Below are 17581 nucleotides of genomic sequence, written 5' to 3' on the forward strand. Positions count from 1 at the left end.
AGAAAGACAGAAATTCCCCTATCTGCAAGCCAAGAGCTTAACTAAGGAAATTTTCTTAACATCACCTCTCTTAAATATATTTTAGGGCTTATATGGGGAGGGAAGGCCACTCTGTCTACCAAAATAGTGTCTCCATTCTCAGCACTGACAGACTTGGATATTTCCAGTTTAGTGTTCAGAACCAGCAAAAGCTGCAGGAACTGTCGACAGCGAAAGACGCTGCCATGCTAGAAGATGGAATAGAGGGTGAACACTGTAGATTCACTGCTTATCTCAAGAGATACGAATTGGCTGCACTGTAGTTTACAAATAGAACAAAGCACTATTGTAAATTATCACACAGCCTCATCTGGCAGCCTGCAACAAAATAATGCAGTACCCAATTCTGCTTATATTTATTCACAAAAGAAAAAAAAAATGCACAGCAGCACAGATCTCTGGATAGCAGCAACTGTGCTACCCCCTAGGATCCACAGATCAGGTGCACTGCTCCAAGGAAAACATGTGGCTCTGATTGCCAGCTTTTTTGCAGAGCTGTCCCACCATCCTCACAAGTGCAGTGGAGGGAGAATTAAATTCTCTGCTAAGAGATGAGCTGCTTCCAATAACTCTTCTAGGATTTCACCACTAGCAGACAATTGAAAGGATAATATTTAATGTACTAAATCACTCAACCTAACCATCGGCACTCTTTCTGCATCAAATGTGTCACTGTTGGCAAGTGTGGTAAGAAGTTGCTTCTGACTGAAGCAATGAGGCCTGGGGGAAGAACTGCAAAGCTGGAACGGGGGTGGTCACCTTGGTTCTGCACCCTAGCTGACAAGTCTGCTCTGTCCTACTCAAAGTGCCACAGCTTCACAGCAAGCTACCTGCCCACTGGTCAACGTTTCAAGAGATTTGGTTTAGTGATTCTGAAGTTGTCTTAGCTTTCTTTTGCAATGGCCTACTTGGAAAAAGGGAAGAGAGAATATTTTAGGCAAAAATCTCTTAGCACTGTTACATTCAGACACCGCATTTCAACATTATTATCTCCTTGATACTATGAGGTCCGATTTTAAAATGCTGGTCACCAGTGATTACAAAGAACAATAGAAATGAAAGAGCAACCCTCCCACAATGAAAGGATAGTGTTAAAACCCACGTGTGTAAACTCACTACAGATTTGCAACTGGAGTCTGATGAAATGGATCTGAATCACTTTCTCACCTTCCCCCTTTCAGTCCACTTCATCAGAAAATCAGGTTAAATCAAATGGAAGGTTTGGTGTGTTTTTTTTCTTTTTTTTTTCTGTGTTTTGTGTTGTTTTTTTTTTTCTTTTTCATTTTTCGCAATCGTATTGTTACAGCCTGATCTGGTTCTGGGACCGCAATTTGCATCCCTGTGGCTTTTTCTCAGTCCATGGCATTGGCAAGTTATTGAGAAGAAGCTTTTGTGGCCAATGTAGCGACGCAGTGCTGCTGGAAGCTGGGGGACACTGCCGAGTTACAGCCTAGTCTCTGGTGTTGCAGTTTTACTGAGCTGTTGGTCTCGCTTTCCACAATCCAGGAGGAGTCTTTTCCCCTGACGCTGAGACAGCCCGTGCTAGCGCAGCATATCCGCTCGTCCGTGATCCCGCTGGTCTGCTCTGCCAGGAACTTGCTGCGGTTTAGCTGGGTCACCTCGGGTGCCTGACCCTGCAGGACAGCAGCTATGTGGTTCAGGAGATCCGTGAAAAATTCAGAAACACCCTCATATCCTGAAAAGCAGAAAAATGAAGGAGACAAAAAAGGCAATTAAGTAAATTTCACAACTTCTTTGAAGCGCTTCTTATACTAGTTTATTTTTTGGGTTGTCCTTGCTCTCCAAGTGATAATAAAATGGCTTCTCCTTTACATTGTTTTGAGTGGCTGCATGTGCAGATAAAGAACAGAGACCCCTGCTGCGCAAATATTTTTGTTCTACAACAAAAAACGTCACCTTTCAGATTTTCTGTTTCCTCTCAAGTACATACACATGTATACATAATTTTAGGTATAGTTTACCATTTGTTGCCAAGTCCAGGTTTTTAGCTAAGGTACCAACTCTGTGGTACAATGCTGATCCTCTCCATACTGTTTCCAGGCTTACTAAGGAAAGTCGCTCTAATGCAGAGTTGCCTTGAGGGTCTGCACCCTCTCTAGAATTTGCCAGCGATACCCTCAGTTAGGGAATCCCCAGAGGACAGTGTGGCTGGCTTTATACCCTACAGAAAAGGTAGCTTCCCACTGTGTCAGAAGCAACGTGATGCTCATCTAATCTAACCTAACTTGACATTTAGAACATGCTCCCTACTATGAGCAATGTCTGAAAAAGCACTCAAGGGACAGTAAACATGTATCAATGACATACATATATATATACACACATAGAAACATCAATTTTTTATTTCAGTACTGGAACCACCTTTCTGCAGGTTCTGTTAAGTGATTCCAGGCAATTTACAAAGCAGAGTTTAATGACAAGTTTCCTGGTTGAAACAGTTGCTCAAATACCAGGAGACATGATATTTTTTGGTGACGTAAAGGGTGGCAGTAGGCATACAGAACTTCTGGCTCTATTTTAAACACTCTTGTACAGGCATAGTTTTCTCACTGCATTCATTTTAAAATTGAATGAGACATGCAACATATTGGTAAAACGTCCTGAAATGGATCTTAACTGCTACTGCATTACAATTGTTATCAATTTCATTTAGTATTTAGGGGTGATATATGACATTCAATGTATTTAATGCAATAGGTTGATTGTTTTAAAATGTCTATAAAAGTATTCTGAAGGTGACCTGGTATTAATACAGGAGAATGAAACAATAAATAACAGTTTAAAAATCCCATGTGAACAGCACACATTCACACAGAAGCACATGAGCAGAACCAGGGACTACAAAGTAAATGCACATTTTAAAACACTTTCAGTGATGTGATCTTGAGGCAGAAGAGTCCCCCAGATCCATAATAATTCAATTTTAATCTCCATTCTCCTTAGGCAATAAAAACTCAACTTCCTGAAAAACATAAGGTAAGGGGATAATTTCACCTTAAGACAAATGTGATGATTTGATGGTATATTTATAACCCATGTTAACGAATTACCTCTTATTTAGGCTCCTACACTGCTTTGGATTTTATTGCACTTGGTTACATTTCTCCTGGGTACTTACCAGGGCACACAAAACACCAGCAGTGTGAGACAACAGCTCCCAGTTTTCCTTTCTCAAAAGCCCTTAAACAGATTCACCGAAGAGACCGGCCATTTGAAAAACGTCAAGTTTCCCAGTGCTCCACACAATAACCCAATGGTCAGCAGGGGTAACTAGGGCTCTTACAGCCAGTCAGGGGAGCCAGAACGAGATCTCCACCTCTTTTAGAGAGGTGCTTGCTACGCTTTCTTGCTTATGTAAAACCCATGGGATTAGCCTTCAAATCTACTCAGAGTGCTTCAAACACTCCGGGAATAAGCCATCTCCATAGTAACAGCTTTAATATTCAGGGAGGAGATCCACTGTACCCTAGAGTGTTTCGTGTCTGCTCACTGAAAACACACCAGCTTTGTTTCAGGGCATCTGGCAAACTCACAAAGAAGTTATTTTAAATATTTAATGGGAGTAAGATGGCCAGTTAATTCAGTCCTGAAATCAGCAGATGTTACAGTGTAAGAAAGCCGTAGGTATCAGTCATGCTTCCTGTGTGCAAGCCTTCGGCATGCTGGGTGGAAAGGCCCAAGTAACTCTGTGTTGTCACTCAGAAGAAACCTCACACACTTGTAAAAAACAAACGCAAGGAAGGGAGGAAGAGAACCAGGAGGTCTCAACTCTCAAGCCACAGGATGCCTGGGGAAGGCTGCAGACCGTGGACATTGCCTCGCTCTGTTCACTGGATGCTGCTGCTGGCCTCTCAAAAAAAGCAACTGTGGGACATCACTGTGCTCTGATGACAACAAAATCAAGAAAGGCAAACTAAATTACACTGTCAGAAACTACCAGTAATGAATTTGGAGTTCATGTCACACAAAGAAATCAGTGGAGGATGTAAGTTTTGCGCATCTCAAAGCACAAGTTGCATGAATCATGCTCCAGCAAGTACTACCCTAGCACTGCCCACTGAAACCATTTTGGAAATTACTCTCTACAAGAGGCTATGTTGAAAACAGCCTCCAGAGTCCTCTGGCTGAACACAGAAAGAATGTCCACCCAGCAATGCTTCTGAAAACAAGCGCCTGTCCCCCTGAGCTCTGTGAAGTCAAGAAATGCCTAGGAGCTTTTTAAAGCTAACATTAAAGATGCTACCTGCCTGATTTTTAGGAGACTCTCCCTGATGTGGCACGTTCTCTGCCCAGAGAGAAATGGAAAGCCCAGGCCCTGCAGTTACGGCAGCATATTTACACACACAAAGTGCACGCTCAGATCCGGTATTTCCAGCCACCACACATATGCAGCACACAGAATCAGCAGTTCCCCTGTACTGGTAACAGGCTGCAGAACGGGCACACAAGCTGCTGCTCATGCTGGGTGAGCTCAGCCACAGCCACAGGCCAGCCGGCTATGCAGAGACTTCTCTCTTAGTTACCTGCGGTCACGCAAACATAAAACCCACATGCTACATGACTGTGCCTACAGTTAAATATCTCATCTGGCAACCACTGCTAAATATAGTCCTGGTGGTTTCCCACAGAACTGGAGACACAATGGGCCTTTTAGAAATTTAGTTTTAAAATAATTTTGAAGAGTTGCTGGTGCTAACGGAGCAGACAACAGACGACATCCTCCTACAGGTACATCTGCTCTCAATTCTGCCATTAAACTAATCACAAGATGACATTCATGAAAGGGTAAGTTCAAAAGAGCTTAGAGTCTGGTAAACACAAAAGACAGCACACAAGGAAGCCGAGCCTCTGAGCAGCTGGACAAGGCTTTGGTCAGGTCTGGCCCCAAGCCATAGCTTGAGCTCCATAAAAGAAGTGAAAGATTAAGAAGCCTGGGGGCTCAGGGCAAGATCCCTAGCTGTGAACTCACCTCTGCCATACTGAAAACTCAGGTCTCTAAGGCCAGGATAAACACACTATGTAAGAGCCTGTGTACGTCTCAGGAAACAAACACCACTATTCAGGTAAACAGAGGAGAGTCCCAAAGAGAAACACTCCATGCAAAGCAGCCTCAAATGAGATGATGTATTCTCTCCCTGCGTTAAGCTACTGCATTTAGCACAAGTGACAGATCATTATTGCCCCCCGCCTTACAGACACTCATAACTCCTTTTAACAATTCCAGTGGACAAGGAGCTTGCTTAGTTGTTTCCAAGACATACGCTGCACTAAAAAGCAGAGAACAAGTCTACCCATTTTCATGTGCTCTTATTGTTCTATTCCAGGATGTACTTACGAGAACCTGCAAGGCTATTTAATTCATTAAAGCAACTTGTGTGCACCTACAACTTTAACATCTTCCTCAGATTTCTGGTGGTGTTGCCTTTTCCCACAAATGTCTTCTCACGGAGGATCACTTTGCACAGGAAGAGATTTTCAAGGGAACAGTTTGCTGCTTCCACCTCCTCAACACTTTTAATGGCATAGTCTCAAAAAAAAGAGAAACCTTAAAAGGCTCTCCTAAAAGAGAATTTATAATTTTTTTTTCATCTCCAGAATGAGGGACAGGCCCAGAAAGGCCAGGTCCTTGCACAGTCTCATGCTTCAGTTCCTGAGCATCCTTTGCAGGGAGGGGCACAACAGCCATGTTACAGCTGGCCACTACAATTTGACTGCATTTCCCAAGAGCTGACAGTTCAGTAGCATGTTCCATATCTAGGTTAGGGGTCTGCTCTTCACAGATTCAACAGTATGCAACCTCCAAACAATTTAGCTGTGGCTCTCCTGTCCCCGACCTGGGAAGCAGTGATGTGAGACACGAGCAGTAAAACTTCACACCAGGCACACACTGCATAGTTTCCACAAAGCATGAGTGTAAAGGCCTTTCTCACCTGGGAATGCATTTATATCAATGACCGCATGCTGGCCAGTCTGATTGTTAATGATGATATCAATTCCAAAGAGGGAAACTCCCAGAGCTTGCCGCAGTGCCTTAGAAATTTCCCGGATGACGTCATCGTTTGGCCGCTCAAATACTCCTTCGATTTTATCCAGCTACAGTGGAAAAAGACACATTACTAAGGGACTCTGAAACAGTCTTTTTAGTGGAAAGACTGATTTTCAGAGGTTTCCAGGTGCATATCCACCAAATCTAATTGCAGAGAACTGGTGGCATGAAACAGAGAAAGACAGCAGAGAAACTGCTTTCATAATTCAGAATCCTTCCTATACCAGAAGTTCACGTGCTCTAAAGCACCTAGTTCTTCCTCTTCATATGGGTGCAGCTCCTTGAGAGACAGAGCAGTGTAGGAATGAAGGGAGAATCAGACTCATTATTTTAAGTAGTAGATCTACACATTAAAAAACCAAAGAAGACTCAAAAAAAGGAGCAAGGCTCTTTTCAGCGGCGTCCAATGACAGGACAAGGAGTAATGGGTACGAGCTGCAACACAGGAGGTTCCATAAAAATATTAGAAAAAACTTTTCCACTGTTAAGGTGACGGAGCACTCGAACAGGCTGCCCAGGAGGTTGTGGAGTCTCCTTCTTTGGAGACATTCAAAACCAACCTGGATGAGTACTTGTGCGATCTACTGTAGGTGATCCTGCTCTGGTGGGGGGGCTGGACTAGATGATCTTTTGAGGTCCCTTCCAGCCCCTGACATTCTGTGATTCTGTGATTCTCTGAAATATGGCTGGTGTGTTTAACCCTGTGCTGCAAATATTCTGGCTACCATTCTGTCATTTTGATGTAGATTAAAGGGCTCATAAAACAAACTCTTGCTGTTAGTTTAATCTGAGCCATACAATACAACTCAGCTGGCATCTTCAGGGCAGACACTAATTCGAAGGGGATATCTTTTATGTGGGTTTTCACGTAGAAGTTATTCTATAAACATTCATTACAGTGAGTAAAACCCAGGTTACTTATGACTGGAAGATGTAATTTTCTTCACTTTTTAAACAACATATTACAGAGCAGAAGTATATGGTACAGAAGCATGTATGGAATATGCATGTGTATGAGAGAGATGGCAGGTAAACCACAGAAGCATATAGTCTTATCTAAATTTCAAAGTAAATTTAGCCATAAAGGAATTTGTGACTAGCCCAATTACAGTTTTAATATTTAGCATGCCTATCAATGTTGCAAACAACTGAAAATTTAATCATCGCCAACTTTGAAACTACTCCCCAATACAGCTTGTGAAATAGAGAAGAATCTGGAGACTCAGAGATTGAAAGGACCCAGTCCTGTAAAGTGACTTTCTCAGCAGTTGAGTGACCGAGAGCTCGTTAGGATTCGTACAAAGCTTATTAAAAGGACTAGTAATATAAGCATGAAACTGTGCAGCACATTGGCACTGTTGGAGTTGGAAGACACCCAGAAATGGTCACAGCTTGGGCGTGCTCACAGCGCACACAGCTACTGGCCCTCTGTGGCCCTGCCCAATGCAATTTCTCTCCTTGAATTTTCACTGTTTGTCTTTCCTCACAGAACTGAGTCCTAGAAGGATGATTTATGCTTATTAAGCTCTCTGGACAGGAAAAGGCCAGGTATTTGAATTCAGAACCTCCTTCTTCCCTTTGTCTAGATTAGCTCTGGGGAGTTTAGGCCTGGCAAGCAACAGAGCCCTGCTGCATCAGTGTTTCCTCACCAGAGCTCGGTAAGGAAAACCAGTGGGGGACACAGTCATGCTGGTTCGTTGGACCAAACAGACCTCAGCCTGCAACACAGAAGCAGACAACTTGTGAAGGAGAGTCACTAGCTACTAACGTTTCCGTAAGAAAGGACTAGATAGTTTTCCAGATGCACCAGACGATAAAAAAGACAAAGTGTACTTACTGCTGTTAAGACAGATGAGGATTCTGGTTTTGAAACATTGTGGCTGTTGAAAAATATCGATTCTCTGTCTGGAATTAAAAGCAGGTTGTAAATAATGCAGTAGGTTGTAAATCTTTATGCAAGATTTCAACTTCCAAAGGATTAGTTCAAGGAACAGTAGATGGCACTGCAGCCTTGGGAATCCAGTCTCAATCCCTGCTCGGCAGTCCCTCGGCACCCATCCCATCCCATCCCATCCCATCCCATCCCATCCCATCCCATCCCATCCCATCCCATCCCATCCCATCCACCACCCTCAGAGCCTCTCCTGCACTTACTGCCCGCACAGGCAGAGACCCATGGCTGGGTCACCCACAGTTTTCACACCTCGCACCACAGATAAAGAGAACTGCACGTGGTTAATAGAAAACGGTTTCCTTTCCTTCACTAGTCAATTAACGAAGCTCAGCAAGATAATGAAGTTAATTTCTACTAATTTGCTATACTCAAAGTGAAAGCTGCAATGGGAATGCGTGTGATAGAAGGCAAGTAGATTGATAGCTCCCAGGGTATGCTAAGATCCCTGTAAGCAGCTGAGGAAGACACTGTGACCATGGGAAAAAGCAGTGAATTTCAGTTCAGGGCCTGTTCTCCTTTTAGAGGCACCACAGGAATGCAGGAGACACACTGAGGTGACAGAAGCACAAAGGTACCACAGTGGAAAACATGGGGAGAATTGCATCAGCACCTCCCACCCTGCTCTCTCTGTGCTGGAGGTTTTACTGGTGGGGAGAAATTCACCACAATTCTCCCCTTGGGATTCCCACCATGGCAGCCTGATGGCATTGCACTGACAACCCCTGCAGGAACACCTGGACCAAAGTCTCAGCACACAGGTGGCACCAGCAATAGAGTATTTCTGCTATGCTGGTCTCTCTGAGTGAACATTTAAGGGTAGCCAGAAGGCTGTGTACAATATAGATGGGAGGCTGTGAAAAGCAAACCCAAATCTCCTCTGCAGTCTGACATCACCATATCCTCTTCTTATAGTTTATATTAACACAGATCCTGGCCTACTTTGATCAGGACATAGAGCAGACCTAATTGTAAATACAAGCATATATACCTACAGACAAGGACTTTTACTGAGACCCTTCTATACACACACTAACAATATATGTATTTGTGTGCAGAATGCAATAGTGAGCATATATGGACCTACTAGGATCAGCAGAAACCACTAAGAAAAGTGACAAGAAACTGGCACTTGTTCATTCCTCTTTCAGTTTGATATCTTCCCCCCTCCTGTCCCCACCTCCTGGATTTGTCCAGTTGCAAGCAGACAACGCTCCCACCCATAGGCTGCTAAATGCTTTTTGCTCCTGATGGGCCACAGAATGCAGTTCTCTGGAAATTAGCTTTTTTTTTCCATAAAGGAAATTTAAGTAATCTTTAATGAAAAGTGCTTCAAGTGCTGTTTTCCAGTTACACAGAGGAGGATCACTGTTCTCACTGATAAACCATTCCTCCTTCCCCCCAACACAGCTGGTATCTACAAAACCTTTCAAAGGACTCTTCCTACCAAGGTTTACAAAGGAGAGGCTAGTGTAGGATCTTTAATTTAAACACATATACATAATCAGGTAAAAATACGGAAAGGAAGTTCTGAAATGATGGAAACCAGGAAATTCTCTCTAAAGTACACTTATAAACAAATTCCAGAACAAATGACACACAAACCTACTGTGAAATGAGAGAATCTCTCCCCCTCTACCCTTTCCACATGACATAAAACACTGTTTCTAACAGGTAAGACTCAGGTTACTATTACATAAATATTTACTATATGAAGTAATTCGTATGTATTCCAGAGCAGATGAGTTATCTCCCTTCCTATTGAAATAATACAGGAGAGGAAAGACAGTATGTAAGAACCAGCTGCTTTCGCTTCAGCAGCCTTCTCAAAGATAATTCTCTCTTTTGAGCTGTTCACTGCCAAACTTCAAAGAACTGGCATTTCCTTTTAAAACGGCATAACGTACCTGAGATTCCCGCAGAGAAGTTCTTTAAAGATGGCCTTTTCACCACCGTGTAGGATTCCCCAACCACGAAGACTTTATACAGCACGGCATTGTGATTGATGAAGCTCTGAATGACACAAGGGGGCCGAACAGCTTTGAGGCCTTCCTGGTTGAAGATGATTGCCATCTGGAAACACGCACAAACAGTTGTGCACAAGTCTTTAAAAAATTTCATGCTTACCCACAACCTGACTAGCTGTGAGGGGGAACATCTACTGGTGTAGCTAGTCCCATTTCATTACATTTCATTTCACTGACATACAACTCTCCAAACACTACTGGCATTGCACCTTTCATTTTCAATCAACATTTTCTTCTCAGCCCTTTGCAATTTCATCTCCTGCTTTTAGTAGGGAAGCTACTGCAACTGCAGGTACAACAAAAGGTTAAAACATACGACCAACACAGATAAAAAAGTTTGTCTCAAATATAAGCATGTGACATGAGAACAACAAAATGAACAGCTCTGTGTACTAACTGCACAAGTTCTTCCCCAGAGCTCAATTTCCTGTGGTTTGGTTCATTCAAGTTGCAATGGCCTAATCACCAGGTTTTCACCCACATCTTCAGAGAACTTTTTTCAGACTACAGTCGTGTCTCGCTGCTAGCAAATGCCAGCAGAACGATTTTCGTGGCTTGGTTTTACCCCATTCATCCAAATGGATAGCCCTCTTGAAGGGACTGGAATAAATATGCCAAAAGGGAAAGCACTTATAGTGCCCGAGTGATGAACAACAGCTGCCTCAAACAGCACAGGAGCATCAATCCCTCTATTACCATGCTTACATGCCTACTTAATTATCATAACTCTGATGCCCCATTTTGCAGGCTTATTGTTGTTGGGTATGGATGTCACCAAGGTTCCTACGCAGGACCAGTAGCAAGCATCATTCTGGCACAGGTGATGAAATTACTTTTTACCAGTGTGCCCCGCAGTGAGGATTAACTTTGGTTTGCTCTCCATCCTCAAAGCCCTGAAAAAGCTATGCTCCAGTTAGCTTACTATTGACCTCTTTTCATTTCTCCGGTGATGATGGGCCTTGTTATCCACAGTGGCAGCAGGGCATGCTGGTAGTCAAGTGAACACAAGTAAGGACTGTTCAAGGCCAGAGAATCTGACGTACCTTTTGTCTTCCTTTCTTCTGGGCAAAACTCTCTCCCACAAGTAGGGATGCTTTTGTGCACTTTTCCCCTCTAAAGAGCCTTGAAGACAACAGCTAACCATCCAAGTCCTGAGCCTCGCACTCACCTTAGTCAGTGCGTTTATCAGAAAAATACCTAAGCTCTAAAACCACAAGTTTCTTCTTACGCCTGATAACATGTTTTCACTGGCCTGCTTGCACATACTGTTCTATTTGGGATGCAAGACAACCCAGTGAGGCTAAGAGAATTCCTCTGGGGCCCACAGTGACTCCACAGCGATATACAGAATAAAATCAGAGCTTCCTGCCTCAGGATGTAGACGAGTTACACTGCTTGCTCGCTCTTTCCATATTCTTCCTGTCAGTTTTCAAGCTTTCTGAGATTAGGTGTATCTCAGTGAAGTCCGGGTCACTGGAAGAATTTTACAAAATAACTTTACCACTTTGTGCTCTCTCTCATATATTATATATATATATGCTGCTCATTTGATGCATGCTCCACTTGCAGACCAAATTTTTGCTAACACCTTAGTTTGTTCCAGCAATAAAAATAAGTTCTGTTGTTCAAAAATGTAGCCACAGTAAACGATGTAGTGATTACATATTCATAGCCAGAAGTCTGAGCGTGTTTTTGCCCTCACTCTTTCTTACCTGGTACACCACATCAGATCACATAACTGTCTGCACACATGCCAACTGACTTAGCAGACTAACATTTTCTGAGATAAGTCAATGTGTGCTGATATTCTTACCCTGTCTCTATTATACCAGACGCTATCAACCTGACAGGATTGAGTGAATGTGGTACCAAGACGTGTGAGAAACCAACTCTAACCAGCAGATTCATCGATGAAGATGATTCACAGCAACAACATCATCATATCTCATGTGTCTCTCACCAGTGGCAAGAAACACTGCTCTCTTCCTACTCATGTGTAGACTGTTGGCATCACAGTATCTACATCACTATACCGGCACAAACTGTGCTGTTCCTATAGTGTTCTCTTCAAATCTTAGTTAATTAATGTCCACATACAAATATAAGATGAACAGGCACTATTTTAGAAGTGTAGAAACCCAGGAAGTTTATCTTCTTGGCACAGAACTGATGTAAGCTACTGGAAACCACACCTCTCTTCTGCAAAGCTCTGTGCTGACAGCCCCATGGAGCAGCGCACAACCCATGCAACTCCCACGGTGCTGTGTTACACCGGTTCACTGCGGTGTCTTATAGTTTTAGCATGCATGAATGCAACTCCAAGAATTCACTTGCAGGGCGCACTTGGTCTTTGCCATCTAGCACAGACCTGCTGTGTCTCGCTGTAACATGGGAACAGTATTTTGTATCCTAATTTCCAAATAGCCTTCTTCATTATAAATGCAGAGCTCTTCTGAAGGCAAATCAAAACATTCATGACTAAGAAGATTTACGGACAACATCCTTAAGGAATTTAGTCTCAAAAACATAGTGATTCTTCGCCTTTTCATTCCTGACTGCTCAACACTGAGAAAAGGAGTCATTCTAGGCACATTTCTTCAGGTTATGGGTCTCAGTGATATCTCATGGCAGCTTTACCAAAGGTCAGCCGTGTTCTGACTTGCTGGCAGTTGGGAAGGACAACCTCCAAGTATCATCTCTAGTCAAGTCTAACAAACAGTGCTGGCAAAACGAGGTTCAAGTACTGACCTGGGCAATGATTTCTGGTGCAGAGGCCATGTAGAACTGTGGGACAGCACAAGAAGACTAACTAACAGCACCTTGGCTTAACTAGCTTGTGTGTTCACCTCAAAATGTGGAGTTTGCCAGCCTGACAGGCACCAAAACCAAACTCAAGCAGCACCTTCAGCTGTCCCTATTAGTCAATATTTGAACTTCATGAATAATCATCTTAAGAAAAAAACCAGGTTTCTAGTGAGGTTGTGTTCTAGGTCCAGTGTCAGCTCTGCAGGGCAAATATCTCTACAGAAAATGAAGCAATTTACCAAAAGCCAAGAAGGAGTCATTAATTAAACAGGCAACATTTTCTTGCTTCTAGACGTACACTCCATCTTTTAGAGAGACTGTACAGTAAGCAGAGTATTCTACGCTTCTCTTGCCATTACTGACCTTAAAATAGCAATTACAAGACAGTTCCTCTCTGATCATAAATACTCTGTTGGATCACTCATGAAAACTCAGCAACTCCCAATATGACTACTACCACTAACTATGTAAAGTACTACACAGGATTTCAGCGTGTTTTTTTCTTCTGGAGGTCCTCCTTAGGCTCTAGTCCTACGTTTCTGCAATACACTGTATTTTAGTCTAAGTTTTGCTCATCAAATGGAATTTTGGCAGGAGGCTGAGGTATGTCTGCACTGTATGAAAGAAGAGCAAAGAAAGATTCACCAGCGAAATTAAGTCCAAGCCTGACTGGACAAGCACTGAAAGGTTCATGCATTTCATGTTGCAGTTGCAGAGGAACTTGTAACAGAAAACTCAGCAGGGAAACTGAAGTCTCAAATTAAAAATCAGCAGGGAAATTGGAGTCTTAAATTCATTAACAATCCAATCTCCAAAGTGTTCTTGGAAATGACAGCAAAAATTCATAGAGGCTGCTCCAGGAAACTAACAGGACTGTCCATCAGCTTGCAGAACAATCGAAGCTGAGACCTGCATGAAAAATCTTGCTGGTATCTTTAAAAGCAAGTGCTGGTCACTCAACATTTCAGCTGTAGCCATTCTGCTCATCTAGATTTAGATTTTACTTCAGGGCCTTCAGCTCTCTGAGACTCTACAGCAACAACATACTGCACATTTCAGGAGCAGCTGGGAAACTTGGACCAACAACCACGTTGTTAACAAAGGCATTAGGAGAGCCAGCAGCCAGGGCTGAATTCCCAAAACTGAGCTGTGGTAAGCAGGAAGGCAGGAAGCACAAACGGAAAAGAATTAAAACAGGACTCAACTTGCCTAAATTTAGAGGAAACTAGGCTCCTAGGGAATGCACTCCTTCCAGGAATACACAACCATTTTAACTGCAATTGCCTTACAGGAAGGAGGAAGGCACACAGTTCTACCAGCTCGGTTCTGTCTACAGCTCCAACCGAGTTATTACAATTGAACATGTCTGGAAACTCTCTATTTGATACTCCCTTCCCCTCAAGGAGAGGAACTAGCCACTTCATCTGCAGCACAAACCCATTTCTCACCTGTACCACATACATATTGGAAGAAAAACAAGGCGGGGTGGAAACATCACCTAGTGTGACCTCCCAGCAAAGGAGAGACAGAAGGAGATTCCTCGCAGACAGAGCTGACTGAAGACTACAACTGCTAGAAGCAAACAGATGACAGAAGCTAGAAACTGCTAGAAAGAACTTCCACATCAAGAGGGTAAAGCCATGTTTAATTTCATTTCAGATTAATTTGGAAAAATAATGGTGTAATTAAACAGGAGGGAGAAGCAGAGGAAGGGAAGTCATTCAAGCATAGCCCTCATTCTGCCTTCCAATCCTGGATTGGAACACACCAGCCAAACCACCACGAGGGGACTGGAAAAAGGGGGATAATACTGCAAAAGGTTTTTAACTCACCTCGTGAGAGTTGGTTCCATGGGCCACTCTGGTTTTACAAACTAGGTAAATAAAAAGATAAAACATTACACCACTGAAACAGGATGCACAAAATCTTTATAAAACCATTCCCACCCACACGTGCAAACACTGGAGTTCACCAGGCCAAGGCTCTGACTGTACCAGGTACCAGTGACAGTCTCTGCTCAATCACTACAAAGCCTGGCTTGCTCCAAGCCCTACTCTCTTACTCCTCCCTGTAAGTGAAGTGCAAGTAGAGGCCATTATTAGAACTGGGCAGAGGTGCAAAGAATCAGCTAACAAGTTAGTACCAGAACTGGTACTGCCATCCTGCCTACTCAAGAAGGCATCTTCACAAATACGTGATTTTGCCTGAGGATGGAACCACAAAACACCACGCTTCTGAAAACAAATGAACTGGGATACAGTGGACCCCAACTTCTTTTTCTACCTTCCTGTTTCTAGGGAAGAGCAAGAAACCAAATGGGCTGAACCAAACTAAGATACAACGTATTTTTTGCAGGCAACCAGAGGGGGACAAAAAATGTGGAAAGAGCCCAGCAGTTCTTTTTCCTTCATATCACTTATCTGCTCTGTATATCCTGGTTCTTGCCTCCCTCCTAAAACCACTAAGAGGAAAGAAACAAGATGCTCCTGCTACTATGAAACCAGAGAAGACCTGAAGACCCTGGGACATGACGAGTAGAGCTGATTTTATTTATATGTTAAGCAGAGGAGATGAAAACTTGCAAGTAGTAAGGGGGTAGATAGGACCTCTTTCGGGATTGTCAGAAGAGTCAAATTACCACGCAAGAGGACAGGCAGCTACGAAAGGCAGACGACCTGCACTAGAGTCCAAAATAAACTGGTAGCTTGAAATTCTGGAACGTGGTACATGATGTCTCAGAGAAAAATGCTCTGGAGAGGAGGGTTTTTAAGGAAGGAAAAAAAGAAGACAGAAGACAGAAATAGCAGTCCTACAATGCCACGTTACATTAATTTTCAGTGTTATTTTTTAATTTCATCATCATTTAGAGGGGTTGATTCAGGTCTTCTGAGTATATGGGCTATACTGCTGACTACTGAGAGGAAAATGTGTATGGGTGAGGAAGGGGCGGGGGTGAGAGCCTTTCAGTGGGCTTTAAATTACTGCTTCACAATCTAGATTCTGGAGACCTGTCTCATTTGGAAGGGCAATAGCAGGGAGGGCAACACATGCTTTTTCCACATGACTTTGAACCTTACAAATGAACACCAAAGGAACAAATACCAACTAACTGATTCTGCTCACTTCATACTGAAAGGAATCAAATAAAGGAATAAATTAAAAGTATGAGGCCCACAATGAAACTTGTTACACAACACAAACAGTTCACAGCAGCTGTTCAACACTGTGGACCCTTAAGCTCGCTTTCTGTGGTAATTTTTATAGACTTTCTTCTACCCTCTAAGATTATATTTGTAGCCTGGATGACAGAAAGGGAGGGGTGGGTGACAAAAGGGGCAGTCAGCAAGACAAGAAAAATAATGAATGTAGCTGGTAGGAGAAACTTTGTGCACAAGTTGAGGGCAAGGGGCTAACTTTTTTAGAACTATCAGCATCTTCCAGGAATGCATGTTTACTGTAGCGAGGTGTTGAAAGTAAGAAACATCAGTAAAAGGCAAAGTAAAAGCTGACAGTGAGGGGCTTTGTTCCACATTCCAAGCAGACTGCTTCAGAGTACTTGTTTCAGGAAGGTTTTAACATCCCGGACACTACGGTAATGAAACTCGCACTCCTACAGTGTTGGCTGTATCTTGGGGAGTGCACATGCAATATTCAGAACCTACAAGAAGCACCAAGGAAAAGCCCATGTACATACTGAATGGGAACGCCAGTCCATTCTTCTCTATAAGCTGCAAGGTATCTTCTCCACAGGCACTTGTCAGCTCCATAAAGGGTGGTGAACAGATCCTCTCATCTGCAAGATAAAAAGAAGACTCAAATGGAGATGAGGGGTTTAGCTTCTCAGCTGCATCATTATCAGCTCTCTCCATACTAACTGCTTCTGGAGAGCCAGCTTTACTTTAACAGTTGATATTAAAGCACCAGAAAGATTATCAGTCAGTTCTGAATTGTATACGTTACAGAAGATGAAAAGTCCAATTTTCAGACAATCTAAATGGAAATACAAATATTTTCACAGTTAGGCAGCAAAAATGGTCACCTGCTTAGGAATATGGAGCTGCACAAGACTTAGCCAGGGAGGTGAAACTGGGCTCTTAGCTCTTGACGTTATGCCTTCAAGCATAATTTTCTAAAGCATTTTACAAAAACCTCATTGGTCAGCAAGTGTGGCTGGAGTAGGCAGTCTCACAAAGTCATCATTGCTGTAGGGCCCCTCAGGTGGCAGATTTCAGCATGGATTTAATTCAGCCAAGGTGCCAGCCATGTAATACATCCCACTGCCCTTTGGGACCTCTTTGCCAAGCACACAGCGCTCATTTGATCTGGCGAAGCCAGTCAGAGCACCGCTGAGACACTGAGACACCTTGGCAAGATGGCTCCACAGACTTTGGTTACAGAGAAAAAACATGGGAACCACGGGAAAATTTAACAGAGCAAGTCTCCTCCAGAGTTTCTGCTGATGCTGTGCTTGTTCAAATGAGGGTTGTAGGAAGGCTGGAGTAAAACTCCAGACCTCCTAGTGACTCAGTAGGCTGAATTCACATCCTGTTCACTGTAGGAGAGCTTTGATTCCCCTAGGAATACAGCAGGGAAGGGGGAAAGCACCGTAGGACTCATGGTACTTGAGCATGAATCTCCACTGCTCAAGTGGGCTGAACTGCAGTGTGAAGTGCATAGAGAACACTGGCTTCA

The 17581-nt window shown here is 43.2% G+C and overlaps 1 protein-coding gene across 1 annotated transcript; it reads right to left on the reverse strand.

Moving 5' to 3' along the window:
- Positions 1–1307: 1307 nt before the first annotated feature.
- Positions 1308–16758, reverse strand: ITPK1 (inositol-tetrakisphosphate 1-kinase). Its single transcript, XM_009866947.1, has 6 exons — positions 16584–16758; positions 14722–14762; positions 9965–10130; positions 7944–8011; positions 5991–6153; positions 1308–1735 (listed from the first exon to the last, which is right to left on the reverse strand). The coding sequence occupies exons 1-6, from the start codon at positions 16756–16758 to the stop codon at positions 1413–1415; spliced, it is 936 nt and encodes a 311-aa protein (XP_009865249.1). The 3' UTR covers positions 1308–1412.
- Positions 16759–17581: the final 823 nt, after the last annotated feature.

Source organism: Apaloderma vittatum, unplaced genomic scaffold, assembly GCF_000703405.1.
Source record: "Apaloderma vittatum isolate BGI_N311 unplaced genomic scaffold, ASM70340v1 scaffold41263, whole genome shotgun sequence".
Lineage (NCBI taxonomy): Eukaryota > Metazoa > Chordata > Aves > Trogoniformes > Trogonidae > Apaloderma > Apaloderma vittatum.